The 22,050-nt window shown below is 33.7% G+C and overlaps 1 protein-coding gene across 2 annotated transcripts in view; it reads left to right on the top strand.

The window, feature by feature from the left end:
- Positions 1–22,050, top strand: part of LOC125649973 (uncharacterized) — an 82,496-nt gene that overhangs the window by 45,374 nt on the left and 15,072 nt on the right. For both annotated transcript variants that reach the window (XM_048877885.2, XM_048877886.2), the window contains exons 22-23: positions 1,236–1,450; positions 20,928–21,065. In XM_048877885.2, coding sequence (XP_048733842.2) covers positions 1,236–1,450; positions 20,928–21,065 — 353 coding nt within the window. The remainder of the gene's footprint in view (positions 1–1,235; positions 1,451–20,927; positions 21,066–22,050) is intronic.

The following is a 22,050-nucleotide window of genomic DNA, read 5'->3' as shown; positions in this document are numbered from 1 at the left end:
TTGACCGCGCGCATTGATTCACAATATGTTTACTTTCACATGAGAAAGTAAAAAGTATAGTCACGGGCATCTCTATTATGATCACAAAGGCCCAAGTTGGGACTCGCGGTGAGACGAAACCATTAAAGCAATAACTCATTCTTAATTGTGCTTTTGAGTGTTAGCAACAAAAAAATGGGGAAAAACAATACAAATAAAACCGGTCTAATAACGATTTGTAATGGGTGGTCTCTCGGTATGAAATATAGGCATTTAACAGCAAAACAGCATTTTCCTACCATGTATAAAAGACAACAAAATATATAATCATCTGCGTTTTTGTTTGAATGGCCAGGCTCCTTAGACACAAAAAATTGTTTTGTGTAATGCATAACGATTCATTTATTTATCGCTTAACCTTTCTTTATTCTCTGGCTTACCAGATGAAAGTGCATTCGCACTTTTTGAGAGCCAGTGCCATTGAAAACGATTAAAGTAATTTGTATGTTAAAACGCTCACAAAGAGTGCAGATGCTACGTAAGTATTGGACTAAGGAGTTCCCATTGAGCGAGAAAAAAAGATTATTTTAATAATTGTAATTAACATATTCTAGATCATAATTTGATCAATAAAAACAACAGCGCTGGATATTTTAGATATTTGCCACTTGAAACTCTGTCTTAATACCCATCCTTCATATCAAGTACTATTCTTTGTAAGTTCAATGGGAAATTTGGAAATTGTTCCTCATTTCAGTCTTGCTTTTCATTACCCTGAATAAAACATGTAGTGCATGAATTTTACAGTATTCATATGAAAAAGGACGTCTAAATTAATTACTTAACTGAATATACTTTTTACATGAATTATTTAAAATCTTAATTCTAAAAATAAAGTACTTCAAACTGTTCATATGAATATTATTTTCCTGATGATATCTGAAATTATACCCCCCCCCCTTAAAAAAAATTAACCAACCCCACAGAAGACATTAATTCATGAATGATTATGTTGTGTTTTCATAAAATGCATAAGTGATGACGATTTGTAAATATTAAAGAACATACTGCATATTCAAATACAGTCTAATTAGACTATATTATGATGGTACCTAGTCTAATAGAGTTTCACACAGTACGTTGATCTCCATTCTCTCTGTTGACATAGTGTTAAAAATATAAGTTGACATAAATTGCAATATGCCAAAACTGTATCAAACAAAACAAAACAAAAACAAGTTTGATTTTCCCCTTAGGAATTCCTCTCCCAGAAAGGTTTCATTCATCGTGACTTGGCAGCAAGAAACATATTGGTGGACAAGAAAAATCTGGTGAAAATCGGCGATTTTGGTCTCACGCGTTACACGTACGACAACAAAGTTTACGTTAACCGGAAGGGTGGTCGTCTGCCCCTCAAGTGGATGTCAATTGAAGCCATCAACGAACTGACATTTTCTTCTGCCAGCGATGTGTGAGTATGCAAACTGTTCTGTAACATGGTTACCAGTCAACTCTGTAGTGGTCTGATCAAAGAATCGCACGTGTAATTGGGCAAAGCTTAATTACATGACTTCAGAACCGAACAAGTACCTAAAATCGCATATCATTATCAAACACACATAATTATGCGGCTTATCTTTTATTGACAAAAAGGTTGAATCGGTATACATTCTTTAAATGTTTTGTCATCATTATAGATCTGTGAAATGTGCAGTCACTTTCCTTCAAACAATAAATTACAAATATTTCTAAATAATATTTTAAATACCCTGAAATTAACACACACACACATACACACACACACACACACACGCACGCACACACATTCTTTCATAAATATCTTTTTTCTGAGTTTTCTTTAAATGTAATTTAATATATATCCTAAATCACATTTATTATTTTCATGTAGTATCAGTAAATGTCCCTGTTTTCTTTAAAATTCAACAAAAGATCTAGATCCATGAATAGAGAGGTATTTTTTGGGGGGATGTTTGGTGTTTATATTACTTGTTCACAGTGATATATGTATTTCATATTTACCGTAGTCTAACCAACAACAAAAAAATCATAATTTGTTGTTAACATTGATAATGGATTAATTTTATATTTCTATGTCATCAGTTCATTTTGATTAAATGTAAATAAAACAATAAGAAAATAAGTCAAGCAATATTTAGTAATTTTGAAAAAGTATTGGCCTATTCCCTCAATTTCATTTACAATGCTTAATGAATAAGTAAATGAAACGATAAATAAATATAGTAAATCAACTTGACCACCTCTTTATAACGGAAAAGCCACTGAAAATAATTTCATTAATCAAAGAAGGAAAGAATTGTGAAGTCTATATTCAAATTATACAAATAAGTAAATGTGTGGTCACGTGACTCTGGTAGAAGCAGGACAACGAAGAGATAGCATACAATCTAACAAGGAGTGTGGTTTTAAAGATTAATTTCTTGTGAATTAAATTTTTTCATTATAATAACATGTACATATAATTACTGTCAACCAGACGTAAGGTCGCACAACTGTCTAAAATTATTGCTCCCAGGTGTGCGAATCCTTCATGTCAAGTCCTCTAATCACGTGGTTTACATTGGAATAAGCCCATTGTAAGTCAAAGATTTTGAACATTTACATTTTGTGTATGCGTGTTCACGTATGTCTTGCACATGCATGGCAGTCAATCAACAAGCTAAGGTACCCTACACTAATGACCCATGCTCAACTTAATGACATCATTCCATAACTTTGTATCTGTACTAAAATGAGGAGAAGTGAACTGCTTTGATCTTGAAACTTTGATCTTTTATCCAGTGTGGGTGTCCAGGTATTACATCAGCCGCTACTTGCATCTGTAATCTGGTTTCGATCAGTGTTTGTATGCAGCGGAGATATAGATGAGCCCACCCCACTATAAAATACAGACATATTCTTTCATTTTATGATGCCACAAGTTTGTCTTCAAAATACTGATCAGAGTACACCATGTTGCTTATTTTGAATTTAAAATTTTTGGCGGCAAGCTCCAGAATCTTCATATAGGGATCAAATATTGCTCAGAATTCACCATCTTGTGTCCTATAAAAAAAAAAAACATATATAGGTGTCAAAAACTGCTCAGAATCATTGCTTCATTTAAACCAAATTAAAATAATGAGGGAAAGCCACCAAACTCCCTGAAGGGATTCATGGCATCACAATTTAAATCTTGCCTTCCCAGCTTAATTCATCCTTGGTTGTGTCCTGGTCTACCTTTTTGAAAATATTGGATCCTCCACTGGTATGTGTGAAAGTTCGATGGTTTGGTGGTCGCCCGCTCATACACGTGGGTTTTCTCTGGGTACTTCAGTGTTCATCACGCCAACATATCTGCATTTCTTACCATCTAAGCCAAATAAAGATTTAATTATCATTTTTACAATATTACTACAAACTTGTGTAATGCTGTAAACAGTTTGAGAAATGTAAGGAAGTCTTAATTTAAAAAAAAAGATTTCATGTCAACCAAAAGAGGTAGGTAGTGGTAATTTTCACAATTATAAGTGGGATAAATTAGGCTTTAACGTATATACATGTAGTTTTCTCATATACCAATTTTTACTTTGTAATGTACATTCATATCATACCTTATTGTTTAGCGCCTTAGGGTAATTTTTATTTTATAAAGCGATCCATAAAAGTTTTATAAATATCATTATTATCAAATGTTTCAAAATTTTAAACAATATGAAAATATTTGATATTCTAGAAGATGCGCCAAATTGACTTTGATTTACGTAAAAGTACATGACTTGTGTTGACTAAATATAGCTTGAATGATGTGAGTTTTGCAATAATCGTTCAGGAATAAGTGGTCGATGGATAGGTCCTTTGTGGTTAACCTCTAATCATTAATGTAAAAATTCTTAATGTGAATGATAAAAAGTGGATTGCTCGCATGAAATATGCTTATTTGGAAATTATTTGAATACCGTACATATGACTATTGCAGCAGATTGATCCAGCGTCTATGAAGGCACATGATTTCATAAGTTTTGCAGTCTGTATATAGTGTCGAGCGCCAGAAATGGAGGACAAGTCCTCCATATATGTGCTGCCTTGTTCTCATTTGTCTAAATTCAAGTCATAGATACACCAAGATCCGTTTCATCCCAAGTTTTCTAGCAACTTGTCCCTTTCGTAAACTGCAATCCACACACGCGTACAATAAGTCGTAAAGTTTACGCGTACATACGACCTTTTCTAAAACTGCGTCCATTTTTTTTAAATTCGTAAAGACTCATGAATATTGACAGAGTAGATACTATGTATTGATATATCGCAAGAGAAAGTCTACCAGTAAAGTGAAGAATAATGATGTTTTATCTCGTAGTATTTTCAGTGACAGTATACATGTAGTGAGACAAATCAAATAATGTAAACGCTAGTTTGTGTGATTAAGGATATATACTACATTGCCATAATGGCTGACTTCCTTGAAAACATTAATGGAAATATAAATATCAGCAATATTTGTCTGTTCCGTTTCGGTTTAATTGACTAGCTGAGTGGCTCAGTGGGTTAGCGTGTCGACTTCTGATCTTTAGATCGCGGGTTCAAGTCTAGCAGGTGTTTAAGGTTGATCGATCCTCATGTGATGTCATAGGTTTTTTGCAAAAATCTTAATAAATTAAATTTTGCATATGATAGAAATATATCTTTCCAAGGAATGTTATTCACTGGATATAATAAAATATGTGGTAAACTAATAATACTGAAAAAGTTTATATTTTCCATGGATAATCAATTATTTATGATTTAAAAAATGTTGTCAAGGGCAATAACTCCTATGCTGGAATTTCCTCTACTGGATGTCCATTATACATTGGTTTCCCTAATCTCCACAATTAATCTATACATATTTATGAATTAGCAGTGTTTTAAAACTGTTGATATTTAAATTTTGTCATTTCAACAAGTTTTTATCTATTTTTAATATTCTGTTTAACGAAAATGTGTGATTTTCTGATGTTAATGTATACTTCTGTTTTTGTATGTCTGACATCTTTAAAAAGGTGGTGATATATACATTTTCTTTGGTTATTAATTGAATTAAACTATACTGAGTGGAAATTAATAAAGTTTTTCCACTTTTAACCATTAATATTGATAAGTCACATGAGGATGGAGCTACCTTAAATGGTTTTTTTTCAGATTGCTTTCTATCAAAACTGATTTTATTGACTAAATACAGTAAATTTGAAAGTTTTCAATTTCAAAATATTGTTGTACATATCCTCCACTTTTCAACCATATCAAGTGTTTCTGGTATAGTATTCCTCCTTAAAGACACCATCACCTGTACTTAATACGTCCGTGACGGCATGCACTTCACGTAGGTGAACATGTTAATCTACACCGCTAAAATTATTAAGAATAATTAAGTGTTACAATGCAGTATTTAATATATTTTCATAATGGCAGACATAAATGAACAAAAATGTAGTTGTCAAGAGCGGTAACTCTGAGATAAGAATTTGTCGACAAAGCAACTTGTCAATTGTCATACTGATTACCGAGACTCGTCTAGAGCACATTAAGGCAGAGTAAACATGTAGCTAATTATCAGATAAAATGTAGTGTTTGATTTAGTATTTGTTTTCTTTGGTTAAGGATTTAAAGACAAGATGTGGTGAATTCCTAAGATTTATTTGTGTTTTTACTTAACGATTCTGCGCACTGACGTAATTCCCCGTTATGAAGGGTTCCACGTAATAAATTTCCTTTCAATTATTCACATTTAATCTCCTGTTTGTGTGTACACTAACCGTAGAGCTATCTGGCCTCATCGGAAAGCTATACATCATCGCCGGACAAACTCACACTGCGATTTATAAAGAACATGAAAAAGAAACTCTTCTTTTTATCAAAACCGTTTAAGTTCGTGTTAATGCTGTTTTCCTACTTCATGCAAGTATGTTGTCCTCTTATCTTAAGTTTCGTCTCAATATTTGTGAAAATCTAAGTGATTCGATTTCAACAATTCTCGTTAAGTTTGTACCCTTACAATCTTTTGTGATTCTTTGCTCGTTTTGAAATAAAGCCACGAGATTTTCAGAGATGACTTGATATCAAACGACCAAATTATTTTCATAAACTTCATCCTTGACATTAAGCGTAGATTTGAACAAACTCAGAAGTCCAGTAACTCAGGAGAATTACAAGCTTGTACATTGTCCGTTAATTTGGACGGATGAACATTTTCACATGCGCATTACAAGGACTCACTGTGACTAGGAAATATTTGTTTCCATTATGAGTTAACTAATTTTTCGTAAACAGAACGGTCAATATGAACGATATGGGGAGAGAGAGAGAGAGAGAGAAGGAGATATTCATATTAAAACCTATTCTAGCGTTTTACCTGTAGTCCGTGTAACTTTCTGGTGTTTGTGAAACAACGCCCTTGAATTTGGCAATAAAAAGGTTTGTAAAAAGACAGAAAATTAGGATATCCATGTAAATTAAAGAAAGACACGCTTGTTTTGGTATGATATATTACCTGATCCTTTTCCTTGTCTCGTTCTCATATTTTCACGAAAACCACATTTTTTAGAGGAAGAGCAACACCTGTTATTTCTTTGATCTATTTGTTTTTATTAAATAATCAATTACGCATTCATAATCCCATAAACTCTCTAGCGCTGATACAGTCCGAGGGTAATCCTTTTTGTATACCTATGTTAGTAAACCAATCGATACATCTTATAAAGAAAGATGAATAACTATTGGAATGGGAAACGGACAACCTGAGGGGATTCGGTGGGAGACCCGTTCTCTCGGCTCAGCTCCGTTGCTGGACACCTGGCGATTGTCACCTGTCGACGAGATCGCATTCCCTGGCCCAGCTTTGTTGCTAACATTGGCTTGTCGTTAGGTGGATGGCCGCTTTATACCAAATGACAAACCCGGCTAACTTTAGTCTTAAACAAGGACTCACCTTTACTAAAGTGTAATGGGAAAACGATTAAGTTTTGATTCTTCCGCAGATAACATTTTATTCCCCATACCCTCTATCTTACTTAGAAAAAATTTCAAAGCTGATAGAACGAGAAGGATTTAGTTTGACATATGCTGTTAGAAGCACCTGCGAAAAACATTTGTGAATTTATCTACCTTTCTACCTTGTTTCATTCACAATGGGAGAAACTCCAATCACCTATAAGACCATATTAGTCGTTCCATTGATTATATGTTTTTACTTCAACAGTGTACATACTCTGCCACCCACTTTAGATTGAATGAGATGACATGGGGCCCCTCTCCCATGGACAGGTGCTTTATTAGATTAAGAAATGTGCTTTTATTTCTACGCTATCGATCGTATCTATTAGACATTCTCCAACTTTCGATCTGATAATAGATTTAACTTGTTCGGCTTTTTAGTTTGAAACCTTCAGGCGGTAATAATTACTTTGTAAAACTAAATTAAAACTGGAATCAAACGACTCTCAGATCCTCGATCATCTCTCATTTCTGCTTTTCCCCTCTACATTTGGTTACGATTTGTAAATACCACTCAAAAAACATCACCTGCATAGTAAAAGGACATTTAAAATATTGATGACAATCCTTTATCTTAAAAGTAAGACACCTGTTTGGTGCATATATTGTGGGATTTTTTCTGAATTACTCATTGTTTACTGGTGTAAATTAAGAGATGTCACTGCTGTGTTCAAATTTTTATCCTCTTAAATTTCGTGTAATTCATTAAAAATTTTCTTTCCGCAAAGTAAACAGAATTAAAGAAATTAATGCGTGTTTTACGTTAAAAGCGAAGTATGTATATGTATTAGGATTAAAATGCATATTTCTAAGTAAACTTAATTTTTATTACCAAGATTTCCCTCTTTATGATTATTTTGGTAACCATAATCATGATTAACGTAATTTGTAGTGTAATATGTATTGTTAATGATATATGACGGCGAATACTTAAATGAATAAAAGTATCTATGTATTTTATTTGTGAAATGGAAACGTTTAAAGTAATGCTTATTTTTCTTAAAGCATATTGATTAAGAAAAAGACTTACGTGGGCTTGTACTAATGCGCCTCTTGTTCAGACTATATTTTTCAGTGTTTAACTTACCTGAGCTGAATGTTCTTACCAGAAACTGTCCGTAGTCCGTTTGTCTATTGTCTGTCTGTCAACTTTCACATTTTCGATCTCTTCTCAAGAACCAAAAAGGCCACTTTCAACAAAACTTGCCACAGAACAGTTTTGGCTACATGGAATTATAAAGTTTGTTCAAATGATGGTCCATGCTTCCTTCATGTGGAAAATAATTAGGAAATTGAAAAATGGTATGGTGTGTTTAAAAAATATTCTTATGAAGAACCACTTAACTAAAGCTTAAACTCGGATAGAAGCATCATCTCCGAAACCAGGGTGGGACGACAGGGGAGGATTGCAGTTTTCACAGAAATGTGTAGGAACATCATTTAAAATCTTTTTCTCAAGAACTACAATAATATAGTTCGTCAATGTTGAATTAATATGCAAGCATCCTTATGTAATATAAACTCCATTTTTCAAACTATGGCCTCAGGAACTAGAAACAGCAAACTTCATCGACATTGGTTGACAAGATATGCTTACTCATCTTAAGCACCTGATCCCACCTCTGGGATGTCCAGGGTCCGTGTTTGCGCTACTTTTAATTGTGTATTCTTTATAGGAGTTATGAGATTGATCACTGTTCGTTATCTTCACCTTCTCATGAAGCGCGTCAGTGTTATTTTGTTGGAATAGTCCCTGCCGTTTAAACAGTCGTACTATATTTATCAAGATTCCTACACACACTGTTCACATTCATGAGGAAATGACTATCATTTCAATTAGTAAAGATATCGAAGGTAAAAACATTGGAAATGTAAATATGTGTTGAACTACTACATTGATATCCTCACGTGGAGTAAATTCAAGATTTTTTAACACAGGTTGGGTCTTGATGGGAACATAAAATGAAATATATATACAATAGGGGAGTTCTTTAAAATCTTTTCAAGAACCACAAAAGTACTATATGTCAAATTAATATGCACGCATCGTCATGTAGTGTTGAATAAAGTCTGTTCACATTATGACCTCGGTGCCTTGACAGAATCACAAAAGAAGTGATTTTACATTGGTATATAGGGAATTTAGGAAATAAAAACAACTCGTATACAAGATCCCCATTTAGTGTAGATGTTCTCCAATGTTAAAGGGGCACATGGGATCACAGCAGGGGTTAAAAACTTTACGTAGGAATGTATTCAATTATTATGATAGACCCACAAGGGTACGGTATGAAAGGTGAAGATAACCAACAGTGATCAATCTCATAACTCCTATAAAGGTGAAGACAACGAAAAGTAATCAATCTCATAACTCCTATAAAGGTGAAGACAACGAACAGTGATCAATCTCATAACTCCTATATGCAATACAAAATAGAGAGTTGAGCAAACACGGACCCCTGGATGTACCAGAGCCTAGAAGGAGCAAGCATCCCCTGTCGACCGGTCACAACCGCCGTGAGCCCTATATCCTGATCAGGTAAACGGAGTTATCCGTAGTCAAAATCAGTGTGTCAAGGCGGCCTAATAATCGGCATGAAACACGTCAGACAGCATTTGACCTAATGTAGGTTGTATTGACAAACTTGATTGTTATAACGACCATGAATTTGCGAACCATGAATTTGCGAAATGCTGACTTTAAACGAGACGTGTATGTCATATAACACGAAAGCGTTCTTGTGTAGTATAGATTCATGTTTGTTCACATCATAGCCTCAGGGTTCAAGCCAGAGCCACAAGAGGGGTTCAGATTGTTACATAGGAAATCATCGGTAAAATTTACTGTTCTAGAAGCCAGAGTCACAAGAGGGGTTCCGATTGTAAGATAGGAAATCATTGGTAAAATTTACTTCTCTAGAAGCCAGAGCCACAAGAGGGGTTCCGATTGTATCATAGGAAATCATCGGTAAAATTTACTGCTCTAGAAGCCAGAGTCACAAGAGGGGTTCCGATTGTTACATAGGAAATCATTGGTAAAATTGACTTCTCAAGAACAAGGTTACAAAATGTCAAATTAATATAAAACCATCCTCCTGGAATGTTGATTGTGTAGATATAGGTTTGTTCACATATGTATTTAGGAAGTAAAAATCTCCAATAATCTTCTCAAGAACCAAAAGGGTAAAATCAGATATTCAGCGTAGATTCAAGGATGCTCATACCATGCGTCGCATGAATTGGTCGATGTTTTAAATGGGAAAATACCATTGCTCAGATGAGTGATGTGGCCCGTGGGCCGCTTGTCTAGAGAAAGTAATAGGTTGAATTGGAATTAATGCTTGGACAATATGTAAATGCATTTCAGTTAGAAAATAAGGAAAGGTTTTGTCATCGCACAGAAGCCTATAAAACTTACCAGAAGGTGGTCTATACGCCACTACAGGGTTGTGGTCACTTAAATAGAATAATAATCCATCAGGTTTCATTAAAACAACCTTTGTGGTATCCGGTTGTCTAGATAGATAATATTGTTACAAGTTATCTCGTTAATCTTTTCTATAACATGAAACCCTTTTCTCAACAATCTGTGGTATCCAAATGTCTGGCTTGGCCTAAAATCCGCAGCGTAATCCCGCGTGTTTAGGGAAAGTCATTGGAGCAAAGTTGATATCAAATAGAAATGTTGTTTTATTCATTAACTGGTATATAATGATAAAGAGATGGTTGACAGAGATATACAGGAAAAATAAGAATAACATGAACGGGGATGAATACAATTTATCTGCATCGGTGCGAAAAATAAAACGAAATTCGGCTAATATTTCATCCCTCTCTTGTTATGTGATCCTGTAAAGAAAAATACATTGTTTATTTTGTGAAAAATAATGATAGTTTTATGGATTAACCGGAAATTATATAGAAACACGACATCGGATTGATATAGTTAGTAATATATATACACATTTCCACACGGTATATTTGACTAAAGTCACGTAACCCACATCAAAATGCAATACGTGTATCTAGTTGGAGCTGTACATATATACTGATGATGAAATAAATATCAGTTAGCTTATATGTAATTTCACCTATGATTACTAACCATTCTGCGGTCAGCTTTTATTAGTAGTACGGTATATGGTAGTGACCAAAGGATTTATATTGAGTATATGTAACGCTTGCCTTGTATAATACCTCTCGCAATGAGTGGAAATTGTCATCATCATCTCTGCTAGGTCTACAATCGAAAATTTGACATCTTTGTCGCCATTTTTTTGGCATTTTTAATTTGTTTTCATGATGAAAATTATTTCTCCAAAATAGACCAGTTTGTTACATGGGTCTACCTTGAAAAGTAGGTTGAAGTTGATAAATTTCTTCTAAATTTCTTATCAGACGTAGTGTTTTTGTGACAAATATTGTCAGACTATGAAACATATCTAAATGAAGAGCGGTAAATTACGTGAATTCCAAATAATGTGACATTTCATTCAGAAATGAGCATCATCATCTAGAATTAACTCGTGTAATAATAACAGCTTTTTAAAAAAAATTATGAATGTCACCCAGTGATGTTAAAAAGTACTTTGTGCCAGACGATTGTAAACAGAAGAAAACGACACTAATGTCAGTCAAAGAATAATATATATTGTTACTCAGTTGATTTTGTTAAATCGAGAGGCTAAAAAATCTAAAAGAAGGTATAGCACAACTTATTAAAAATAAACCATTGTCTGCGAGCAATACAATGTAAAATTTTGTCAGACGAAATGACTCTATAAAGATAATTAATGTTAAAATGGTCAGATAGCAAGATTCGTCTATTCCCACCATCAAATGGAGGGGTTTCCCAATATTTCTTAAAAGCTGCATTTTCGAAACAAAACAGAAACGAAAAATGATTTTGTTTTTCTTTCATCACTTTTCTTTTTCTTTTTCTTTTTTTTTTTGCTCTGTGGTGCAAATTTTTGTTTTTAAGAAATTGATCATGGTTATTTTTGTCTATTTGGATTATGAACAGTATATGTAAGATTCACATCTAGCGACAATATGGTCCATTGGTGATATTGCCTGTCCAGCGCATAATTTGTGAACTCAAGATTAAGAAATCTCATGGTATTGACATAACGGGTATATATATGTACAATGTAGCAAGCAATTTCATGATACTGATATACAGGAAATACTAAGTCGTCTTGTGGTACCGATATAATGAGTATATTAAGTGATCACGTGGTACCGATATAATGAGTATATTATGGTATGTACGTTAAGTAATCTCATGATACTGTTATAATGGATACTTAGTATATTAAGTAATTCTATGGTAATGACACACCGGACATATTAATAACAGTTTGTATTTCACATCCTATCGCAGTTATTGCAAAGATCAAAGGAATGCCGCTGTCATTATTCTGCGATATACCTTCATAGGTAATAACTGATAATGAGAAAAATGACACACTTTATGTTTTGCTAATACAACAATAAAGTCAATAACAGGTAATTCAATCTTATAGTCATAAAAATTAATCAATATGTGTTGCAAAACAGATTTATAAATGACTTAAGAACATTGTCATATTAAATACTTACTGTTTTCATATTATAAATGTGATTTATGAATATACTTGATATTTCAATACCATAATATAATACAATTCTTGTCAATTTTTATGTCAATGCGGTGCTTTAGCTACCTGAGAAGTACAATATTCACCGAGCGAGGTGAATGTTGTACTTGGAGGTTGCTAAAGCATCGTATTGACTGAGAAAATGTCAGTAATTGACTTATTATATATGATTGAATAATTCAAAATATCGAAACTGGCTATTAGAGCGTACGAAACGATACCTGGTGAGCCATCTTTGTATACAGCTAGACTGCAAGACCTAAGTTGAAAGTGAATAGAGAAGCGAATTTGTGTTGATGATATTACTAAGTAATATAAAACATTGAAACTGGCTACTAGAACACGTAGAACTTACCAAACGATACCTGATCGACCATCTTTAGATCGGGATTAGTATGCTTTTCTCACACATAGAAACCGAGCTTTAGGAAAATTGTCTTACAACGAGAGATTATACCATAATACCCAATATGCATCTTCTTGTGAGAAACTGCCATTCTTCATGATATGGTCCATTAATGCTTAATTAGAATCAAAGTAACGGACAGGGGAATATGTTTCCATATAAAATAGGAAGACAATCGTATAAACTTATTTGTTCACTTTGTTATGAAATTTAAAGGTACATACTGCATTAATTTCTTTATTTTAAGATGGCAGGGATTTTGAAATTTTTGTTAGTCAAAATGATGTGCATAATTTATCATGCCCCATTTGGTTTCTTTGAGATAATTAGATAGGTACTTTTCTTTGTATCTATAGAGCATGTGCACTATGCATAACCTTTTGGTGACCATTATATAACACTAAAATCGGATTTCAGTATCGAAAAAATCCATCAGATACTAAAATAAGGCAGTGAATAATTCACTCAGGAATAGTATACTGTAACCAAACTTGGCAAACTCCTTTTAATTTTCATTCACTTTTCCTCTGTCCCCGATGTACTGAATTTCAGTCCCGTGTTTCGACTATCCAGTCAAAATAGCCTTCTAATTAACCCGCAGAACCAGGTGATTCTTGCCCGAAGACAATTTATTGATTTCTATCTCCTGTTTGTCTGTTCTCACATGAGCTGGTGATCTGTCTTGATGAATTTTATACCTCGCGTTGATGCATACACACCTAGTGACTCCCCAAGTTCGGTATCGCACGAAAAAATATTTTGGATCGTCTGAGAATTTTTCTCCGGACACGTTTTATTTATTTTCTGTCACTTTTGGTAAATAATTGCCAGTAACATAATTTTCCGCCCTCTCAGTCATGATGTCAGGGGGCGATATCTTTCCTACAAAAGTAACACAAACATGCTACTGCCAGACGACATTTAATGCGGTAGATTAGGTACAACGGGAAATGGTCACGTGGTCAGAGTTCATCTCTAGCAGTTTGTCCATATTAGTAAGCTGTTTTCATCAGAAAACTTTAACTCATTGCAAGAATCTAATTTTAAGACTCCTCCAGATGGAAAGTTTGGATATCTTACTACAAAAAAAGTGGAATTGCTAAATTTCTTGAATGTTATTGAGACAATTCTTATACGAAATTCAATTTATATACATTGTTACAAATTGGTTTTACCTCGTTTGAAGTAGGGAAGTGCGAACGACATCACATTGAGGATATGTCCAGACAAAAAAAAAAGCGAAGCAACCATGGATAAATTCTGAATAAATTAAAAGATAAAAATTATTATCTAAGTAGTTATGGAACTCGAAGGCAGGCTGAGGACAGTAGCTATTTTTTTTTAGAAAGAGAGACAGTGTGTGTGTGTGTATGTGTGTGTGTGTGTGAGAGAGAGAGAGAGAGAGAGAGAGAGAGAGAGAGAGCATCAGTTCAGTTCGCTGAATGGATCTCCTTGTCATAAATCTTTTTTTCAATATTCAGGAATTTCGAGCAAGTGGGAAAAAACGTCAGAATTTGTGAGGAAGTTTCCTTGTATTTTTAACAAATGTAATAAATAATAATTAAAGGAACATTTGGGAAAGATACAAGTGAACTCTGACAGGCGTTGTCATAACAGACGTTTGGTAAGAGATTCCTACATGGGTTTTTATTTTGCATGATGGACGGGATCACATCGCTTTGATGACAGCGTTGATGACGCGTCAATTCTCTAAAGGGGACCCCCAGACCCAATCAAAGACCCCGTTTCTTCATTTTCTGTTGGCCAGTTGGAAAGAGGTCATCAATCACTAAAAAACTAAAATAATGATAACAGGATTTTTCGCTCAGAAGTATGCATGTTTGATTAACTTTGATTAAATTGGAATATTTTAGTCAGTTTGTATAGATTTGAACAATTCAAAGTACTTTTGAAGGAACCCGATCAAGGAAAGCTGATCAATAATGAAGAAAGAATCTTGCTTGATAAATATTCTTGAATACGAAATTGTTTTCAACACAGTCTATATACATATGTATTGCGTCATTTATAATCATTGTTTGTTATACGCAATATACTATGATAAAAAAATATCTAACGAAACGATGAGTGCAGTTAAAGCATATGTTGACCCTTGCTTGATGTTTTACAAAGGACCAGCTTCCTCCCACACGTTCAAATGTTTCTTTACGAGTTGAGTTCAAAGGCAAGACGTGTACCTTTTCCCCTGTTTAAGAAACTCCAGCAACTGTTTTCTTTGGCGTCTCGTGTTCATGTAAATGTATAAAATAAATTCTATGACTTTTAAGCAAAGCAATGGTAGTTAGCACTCATTCTTTATGTGCATACAAATTAATAATCAAGTGAACGTTCTATGAGAAGGTCTATGAATATCTCCCAAATACAGTGTTGGCTTTTTAAAAAAAAAAAGTTCAAATAAAGTCTGTATTACGCTCATATTTGCATACAAGTGCCAATTTGTGAACAGAATATTAATTTTTTTCATTACAGGACTGTTGCGGATTCCTTTTGTAAAATAGTATGTTTCATTTTGCCAAATTTCATACCATTCCAAATTGTTTTGACCACCCTAGGTCTAGAATAGACGGTGTTTCTTCTGAGCAAAATATGTAGACATATCGCATATGCTAGAGTACTAATTATGAAAGTGAAAGCAGAAATGGCTGTCGAACATTTGTTTTTCATTTTAGACCGTGGAAGTTACACTTGGATGAATCGCTATTAGGAAGAGGCGCTGTTGTAATAATTAAGCCAATCAGCTAAAGACGCAAATAAAGAGCCAGATGCGGCTTTATAATTCGCTCAAAGAGTATTTTAAGAAACATCCATCTATACTTATGCGATGGAATCCTTGTTCGCTGTTTTCTCTCTTTAAAGAATATGTTTTCCCATTTTCTCTCAGGGAGTGTTTTTGCAAATAATTTTAAAAGGATATTTTGAATCCTGTAATATTCATGAAGATTTTTCGACAAAATGTAATTAGTAAAATGTGTTCTTACCAAACATATGAAGGTATCTGTTTCCCGTGAACAAAGAATGGAAAATAGCAAGAAATATAAAAGGACTTAATTGAAAAAATGTATGAAAGGACGATGGGTGCACGTGCTATGGTAACTGTAAAACGCGCATTTGCGGTATTCTTGCGTCATAGTTTGAAGTACGTGGTAACTTTGGATATAAACTTTCACCTGCTATTTTTTGGTTTAAAAGATCTATGTAAGAAAGAGATCATCTCTTTACTCAGTGTGTCTTTTTTATGACTATTGTATAACACAGTGAATACGTATTTCATTGTCGATTTTTTTTTTTTTTTTAGATTTATAACAAAATTCTGAATATAAAAAGCCATCATATGACCAGTTATAAATCGCATGTAACGAAAGGATTCATAATTGTTCTATGTCTATCACCTATTGCTGAGTACAGAAAAGTAAAAAAAAAACGAGAGAGAGTTTGATAAGGCCGCTCTGCTGCATATGGAATTCTAGAAAGAGGAATTTTCTGCTTAAATCTGATACAGAAAATCGAAACAGAACAAGCCAATCTCCCAGGGATGTGAAAGTATCGTACATGCACCATCGAACGCATTTACTGACCCTATCTTTATAAAAATATAGAGGGTGGTGTTCTTTAATCGCATGCTAAACTATAAATGTATAAGGACACACAGTATACATGTATTTCTTTAAATAGATTACTAGCCTATATGTACAATACATTACATATGGAATAAACCAAATAGTATCCATCTTTCCTGGGGTCAATAGGTGTAATACAATACGGAATTAACCAAACTAATCCAAAGAAACATGAAAAATGTGATAAAGAGTCGAATACTGTTGGTACATCATACAGACAAGCATAACAAAATCATGTATATTTATCCTAGGATCATGTCGAACAGTTCCGACGACTAGTGAAAATTCCTATTGAACGTAGCATTCCTCCTTTTTTGCAATTTTTAAAATTTGCTTTACAGCATTTAAGTGTTAGATCCTCTAATAGCTACTTAAAAACCCGAAACTATATTGTTCTAAACATACACAATATTGCCCCAGTTGAAACTGATTACTTCTGAAAGTCACTAGTGACAGTTGTAACCTACAGGGTGTCTATAAAACTTCTGAATTATGGAATTCCTACTTGGGCCTGTAGAGAGAAGAATTCTGCTAACGTGGAGTATTCTCTACTTAACACTCTGATTTAGCAGCAAACGTCTAGCCAATTAAGCAAACGTGCAAAACGTAGATTTCCACGTGTGTTGTCGGTATCTCAAACACGGGCTTTGTATGCAGCAAAAGTCTTTTCATTGTAATCATATTTCATACAAATTACATCGGTATTTCATTTACAAGAAATTTTCTTTTCATGAACCCACAAGTGTACTGTAAAATATTTTCATAATTGATAGAAGGGATTTTCAGAAGGTTCAGGCATCGATGGAATGATGTTCTTCAAATTCCTATAAAAATAAAAGAATGTTTTGTCTTCATTCAAATTGCATTGACTTTCCCCTAAACATTGCAAAATAACAATTTCTGTTTCTAATTTTGTATATAGCGATACGTATATACTAGTTCTAAAGGTTCCTAATGTGTGACCAGATTCCGAAAGAGTCGCAGAAATTTGTTTGACCTATTGTAGTTCCTCAAAAAAGCGTGCTTAGAAATCCTTGACCGATTTCATTATAGGATCTTCTTTGAATAATGTTAGAGTAACGCCTATTGCTTATACGATTGAAATATATGATTTGAAATAGCTCACCCGAACCGCAATCTCCAGTGAGCTTTTCTGATCAAACGCTGTACTTCTAGATTTCAATCCGTAATTTTTTCCACAATTGAACGTCTTCTCCAGTTCCAAGTCATTGTTTTTAATAATTTATAAGATGTTGTGGTTACAATTTGTTAAATGGTGGACCATTTGTAGTCAAGATTTGGTGTTCTTTTCAAATACATGTACTAAAGTATACGAGAACATTTTCATGGAGGATTTGTTTCAAGGTATGGATCACGAGATTTCAATAGGATCACAACAGCTGTCGGAAGTTTTCATATTTAAGAAAATCTCAATATACAACAATGTTTCAAAAAGACAAAGAACGATGAAAGCATCTTTTTGAAATCTAATATTCGAAGTCAAAGTTGTGACCCCGTGATCAAGTTAGTTCCCAGAAAACAATTTTCAACAAAAGAACAAGTTTAAAAATATCTATGGAGAATCTTCAATGTTGTACAAATTATACCATAGCTAAATATACTGAAACACAAGATATACAGCCGGTTTTCTCAGGAAACCAATGAACCTGTTCTGGGGACATCCCTGTACATTTGGGTTCTGATGCTGAAGGAAACAAGAATATTCAGATTAGTGCTGTAGCATATGGGCCCCTGTTTTGTATGTGAAAATTATTGAGACCACTTTCTGAAACAAAAATAAAGAACCGGTGACAGCAAATCGTTAATTACTTAAAAATTAATTTTTGAATTCTTGGAAGAGCTCAATTCATCTTGGCTTTAATGCAAATCCAGACCTTTAGACCGACAGAGAGAGATTGCTTGACCGTATTGTTCACTTAAACAGTTCTCATTCCAGTAACAAGATTTATTATTTTTTTATGCTGATAATTTATTACATAAAAGCACCATTGACAAATTGTTAATTATTATGTGGGCCTTGATATGTGTAAAATGTTGTTCTAGTAAAACTGTGGTTGTCTTTTTATCTGAGATTTTTTATATCATAGTTTTCAATACTATTGTCTCTGTCTTCAATCTGTGTTTAATGGTGGCGGTTTGGCATAACTCAATTAATCAATGTGACCTGAAATCAAAACAATGTTATTTTGTCTTTTAATTTGTATACTATTTGTAGTTACATCCTATTTTTTTTTTATTGGACCAACTTATCATTATAACACATAAAACATTGCCCAAAATAAATAGAATGTATTTTTCACCATTTCGTCCTTGGTAATAATCATACCATCTTTTAACCTGAAAAATGTAAACACTGTTGCTTTTTATTTTTTCCGTGGCTTCGATTTGTAGAGAATACTTGATTTGAAACGAACGTAACCCCAAGTCTTCTAAATTAGGTTAATCATTCGTTATTGGTTTTTTTAATAATTGCTGTACTAAAATTCTGTTCACGCAGAGTCTCACACATCACTCACCACATGCCATAGAGGGCGTTGGATAATCATATTCTTTAGGGTCATCACTTTTGCTGATTATTTAAACAGACAGTACGGTTCATTTTGCGCAAAAGACCAATAAAGATAATTTTCATGCAGCTTTCCCAAATTTTGTTTCATTGTTGAAAATATGAATTTTGTAAAGATCACAATTCTTAAAAAGTTAAGAAAATGTTATCGATATAATTCATATATATATATGCCCCCCAACTTTATTCGCTGCGTCATGCGCAGATAATGTAAACTTAGAGGACTATGATTACAGTTTGAATGATGAAAGACGAATCTGATTAAGATGCCCCTGTTTGACGTCTTTTTAGCCGAGTTGCGTAGCAAATCTCGGCTTTTAAATTGGCGAAGGATGGGCGTCCAGTCGGGCGGGCGGGCGGGCGGGCGGCGTCCTCAATTAGCTTGTCCGGTCTCTAACTTTCATACTTTTTGGTGCATCTTTTTGAGACTTACATAACATGATCACATCCAAAAGAGGAAGGTTCCTATTTATTTTGAGGTCAAAAGGTTAAAGGTCAAGGTCTCTTTTTTACTATATACTGTAGATTTGAGCTTGCCTCTAACTTTTATACATGTACTTGCTGGTGCTTGTTTATCAGACTTCAAATCCTGATGACATTCAAGATTCATGTTACTTTTGAAATCCAAAGGTCAAAGGTCAAGGTCATTATCACACTAAATACATATTGCGGCCATTCAAAGCTTCATACGTATAGACTATATTAAATACGTGCATGTTTTTACTTCGTGAATGCAAGCGTGCATAATTTTCCGAACTGCAACTCGGCCATACGCATCTTTGATGCGTTTTAGCGATTTTTGGGATGATGTCTAGTTACTCCCATTGTCGGTTGTTTGTTTCGCATTATCTAATGACGTATAAATAACAATCACCGGAAATATGAACTTATTAAGAATCTAGTGGGCATGAAACAGTATGAATATATCTATTGTTTAGCGTTTTAAATATATCATGGATACTGGTACATAGCGTTTATCACTATCGTGGATACTGGTACATAGCGTTTATCACTATCGTGGATACTGGTACATAGCGTTTATCACTATCGTGGATACTAGTACATAGCGTTTATCACTATCGTGGATACTGGTACATAGCGTTTATCACTATCGTGGATACTGGTACATAGCGTTTATCACTATCGTGGATACTGGTACATAGCGTTTATCACTATCGTGGATACTGGTACATAGCGTTTATCACTATCGTGGATACTGGTACATAGCGTTTATCACTATCGATGTACAGTAAAGATAACACAAATAATGAAGCTGATTTTTTATATACTTTAATCATAATTCGGTCACTCTATACTTACATAATGCATTGTACTTGATGCAAGTATACCTATGAAATGGATTAGGTCTGTGCTTGCAATAGACAAGCTTTTCGTAATGATCCTTAAACTTTAATATTCTGTATGAATCGGATCAAATCCAAATATAACATTCTAAGCACTACAGATATCCTAATAAATCCTCTTCTCTTTGAATGTAGGATTCATCGTTTATAAATTCATCAGCTGGATTTTTCTTTATAGATGATCGTATATTCTTATAACCGATGATAGTATATTCTTATAATCAACGATAGTATATTCTTATCATCAAATGTGCGTTTTTGCAGGTGGTCCTTTGGTGTCTTACTATTTGAAATTGTCACCCTTGGTGGGACACCATACCCAACTATCGACACCCGAGAATTGCTGCGAGAATTGAAGAACGGATATAGGATGGAAAAACCGGAGAACTGTTCCGAGGAAATGTGAGTTACAAATTCATTTTATTTCATAAATTATATCAATTTCTGATGAAGGTTTAGGAGATATGAGCTTAGACGGACAGACGGATGAACATACATGACGGTGACTATATGCTCCCTCGAATTTTTTCGGAAAGCATAAAAATAAGATTTTCTCTAACCGCTATCTAATTAAAATAAGACTTTCTCTAACCGTTCACTGGAGAAAGATCTGACAGCAATGCAATTGAGGGCATGTTATTACTGATAGGACAGCAATATTTTTTATTGCAAATGTATCAATAAAAAAGAATATGAAAAATATTTCAAACTTTTAATTCAAATCCTAGAACTTATCTTTCTTATAAACAATAATACTGAATTGTATGCATGCTTTATTTCATGTCCAAGTTGAATATACTAGAGACAATTAAAATAAGATACCGGACTTTTGTATCTAATATTAAAACATGTAATTAAAAATCACAAAATACATTGTAAGTCTTCAGCTGTGAATAAAATTGCAAAAATTACACGCAAGTTTTGTATAGAGTATGGATTTCAATCAATGGTATTTCATGTTGGTCATAACTTGAAAGATTAAGTCTAAATATATTTTTAATAATTCGATAAGAGGATACTGAGATGTGAAAAATACTTGTATGTACACGAGACAACAATTCAGTAAAACAGAAATTTAAAAAATATGCAAAATGTAAAAAAGGCGAAAAAAAAATAAGTTGAAAATAATGAGATTTCTAACGTCACTAGACAAATCACCGAACAAAGTAAACAAAAGTTTTTCAGGAGCTTGAATCCCTCAGCTAATATAACAATGGAGAGAGAAATTTTAAGTGATAATTATTTTAAAAGAACTCCAGAGATTTTTAAAACGATGACTTTTTTTAATTATCTTTAAAATTTCTAAAGTCCGTCATAATTAGCATTTTTGCAACATCATATAACCAGAACTGCAACATTCAATATATTCTATACAACCCTAACTTTA

The sequence above is a fragment of the Ostrea edulis genome, chromosome 5 (genome assembly GCF_947568905.1).
Source record: "Ostrea edulis chromosome 5, xbOstEdul1.1, whole genome shotgun sequence".
Lineage (NCBI taxonomy): Eukaryota > Metazoa > Mollusca > Bivalvia > Ostreida > Ostreidae > Ostrea > Ostrea edulis.
The sequence above is the reverse complement of the archived record's forward strand: the minus strand, read 5'-3'. Positions and strand labels throughout refer to the sequence as shown.